Here is a 2500-nt window from a genome sequence, read left to right as displayed (position 1 = left end):
GTGGTGGTGGTGCAGGTCTGGTATCCACGGCCGAGGGTTGTTCTGCAAGCGCCCCATCGAGGCGGGCGAGATGGTGGTGGAGTACTCCGGCGTCGTCATCCGCTCCGTGCTGGCCGACAAACGCGAGAAATACTACGATGGGAAGGTGGCCAACACCACCTACAACACCAGCAACAACAACACAACTAACACCACCACTACCACCACCACTACCACCACCACCACCAACACCACTAACACCACCACTACCACCACCACTACCACCACCAACACCACTAACACCACCACTACTAACACCTCCACCACCAACACCACCACCACCAACACCACCAACACCACCAACACCACCACCACCAACTCCACCACTAACACCAACACCACCACCACCAACACCACCAACACCACCACCACCAACAACACCACCACCAACACCACCAACACCACCAACACCACCACCAACACCACCACCAACACCACCACCCCCCCCCCCCACCACCACCCCCACTAACCCCCCCCCCCCCCCCCCCCCAGGGCATAGGCTGCTACATGTTCCGCATGGACGACTACGAGGTGGTGGACGCCACGATGCACGGCAACGCGGCTCGCTTCATCAACCACTCGTGCGAACCCAACTGCTACTCGCGCGTCATCGGCGTGGATGGCGCCAAGCACATCGTGATCCTGGCGCTGCGCCGCATCGCACGCGGCGAGGAGCTCACCTACGACTACAAGTTCCCGCTGGAGGACGCTCGCTCCAAGCTGCCCTGCGACTGCGGCGCCAGGAGATGCCGCAAGTTCCTCAATTGAGGGGTGGGGGGCTGGGTGGGTGGTGGGTGGGGTGGGTGGTGAGTGAGTGAGTGGGTAGGTGAGTGGGTAGGTGAGTAAGTGAGTGAGTGGGTAGGTGAATGGTTGAATGAGTAGGTGAGTGGATGAGTGAGTGAGTAGGTGAGTAAGTGAGTGAGTGGGTAGGTGAATGGTTGAATGAGTAAGTGAGTGAATGGGTGGGTAGGTGAGTGAGTGGGTAGGTGAGTGGGTGAGTGAGTGAGTGGGTGGGTGAGTGGGTGAGTGAGTGAGTAAGTGAGTGAGTGGGTGAGTGAGTGGGTAGGTGAGTGGGTGACTGAGTAAGTGAGTGGGTGAGTGAGTGAGTGGGTAGGTGAGTGGGTGAGTGAGTAAGTGAGTGGGTGAGTGAGTGAGTATGTGGGTTGGGGTGAGTGCTGATGGGTGGAAGGGTGGACAGTAAGGGTGGAAGTGAAGGGTGGACAGGAAGGAGGAGGAGGAGGTCCCTGACACCTGCGGAGTGGTGGCGATGCGACTGTTGTTGTTGTTGTCACTGCTACTCCGACTGTGATCACACATTCACCCCACCACCACCACCACTACTACCCCCCACTAACCCTCCCCCCCCCACTACTAACCCTCCCCCCCCCCCACTAACCACCCCACTACTACCACCACCTGTTCATCTACCCCCCGCCTCCACCTGGTGGTGGTTGTTGTGGTGGTGGTGGTTGTTGTGGTTGTTGTGGTGGTGGTTGTTGTCGGGACCGCCCCAGCGATAATAACCGCTCCGCTCGATAGGGAGAGAGGTCTGCAGATCGTCGATCGAGCATTGGCTTGACGACTCACTCGAACCATCGATTGCTCACCCACCCACTCACTCGCCCACCTACTCACCCACCCACCCACTCGCCTACCCACTCGCTCACACACTCGCCCACCCACCTACTTACTTACCCACCTACTCGCCCACCCACTCACCCACCCACCCACTCGCTCACACACTCGCCCGCCCGCTCGCTCGCTCACTCGCCCACTCGCCCACCCACCCACTCGCTCACACACTCACCCACCCACTCGCCCACCCACCCTCCCACCCATCCACCCACCCACTCGCCCGCCCGCTCACCCACCCGCCCACCCTCCCACTCACCCTCCCACTCACCCTCCCACTTAACCACCCACCCACCAACTCGCCCACCCATCCACTCGCCCACCCTCCCACTCGCCCACCCACTCGCCCTCCCACTCACCCACCCACTCGCCCTCCCACTCACCCACCCACTCGCCCGCCCACTGAGTGACTCAGTGTACTGGCGATATTAACTTCTGCGCGTTTTTTTCCCCTCGCGAATTTTTTCTAACTACTTACTAACTACTGCTACTAACCCATTATTATTGATGATGATGATGATCGATGTCCAGTCGATACACAGTTGCGTTTCTTAGCTTCTTCTGCTCGTTGTTGTTCTTACATTGTGCGGTGTGTATATAGAGAGAGACTTAGAGATGCAGAGAGAGAGAGAGGAGAGAGAGACAGAGATGAGAGACAGACATAGACAGATGAGTGAGATGAGAGACAGACAGAGAGAGAGAGACAGAGAGAAGTGAGAGACAGAGAGAGATGAGAGACAGAGAAGTGACAGACAGAGAGACAGATAGAGATGAGAGACAGAGAGACAGACAGACAGAGAGAGAGACAGGGAGAGATGAGAGACAGAGA

The 2500-nt window shown here is 58.2% G+C and overlaps 1 protein-coding gene across 1 annotated transcript in view; it reads left to right on the top strand.

Moving 5' to 3' along the window:
- LOC133339309 (uncharacterized) overlaps nt 1–2500 on the top strand; it is a 38782-nt gene that overhangs the window by 35610 nt on the left and 672 nt on the right. The window contains exons 14-15 of the mRNA XM_061547434.1: nt 16–145; nt 532–2500. The exon at nt 532–2500 is cut by the window's right edge and continues 672 nt beyond it. Coding sequence (XP_061403418.1) covers nt 16–145; nt 532–807 — 406 coding nt within the window. The 3' untranslated portion in view covers nt 808–2500. The remainder of the gene's footprint in view (nt 1–15; nt 146–531) is intronic.

This window comes from Lethenteron reissneri, unplaced genomic scaffold (genome assembly GCF_015708825.2).
Source record: "Lethenteron reissneri isolate LAM-NWPU_2019-01 unplaced genomic scaffold, ASM1570882v1 scaffold_177, whole genome shotgun sequence".
Lineage (NCBI taxonomy): Eukaryota > Metazoa > Chordata > Hyperoartia > Petromyzontiformes > Petromyzontidae > Lethenteron > Lethenteron reissneri.
The sequence above is the reverse complement of the archived record's forward strand: the minus strand, read 5'-3'. Positions and strand labels throughout refer to the sequence as shown.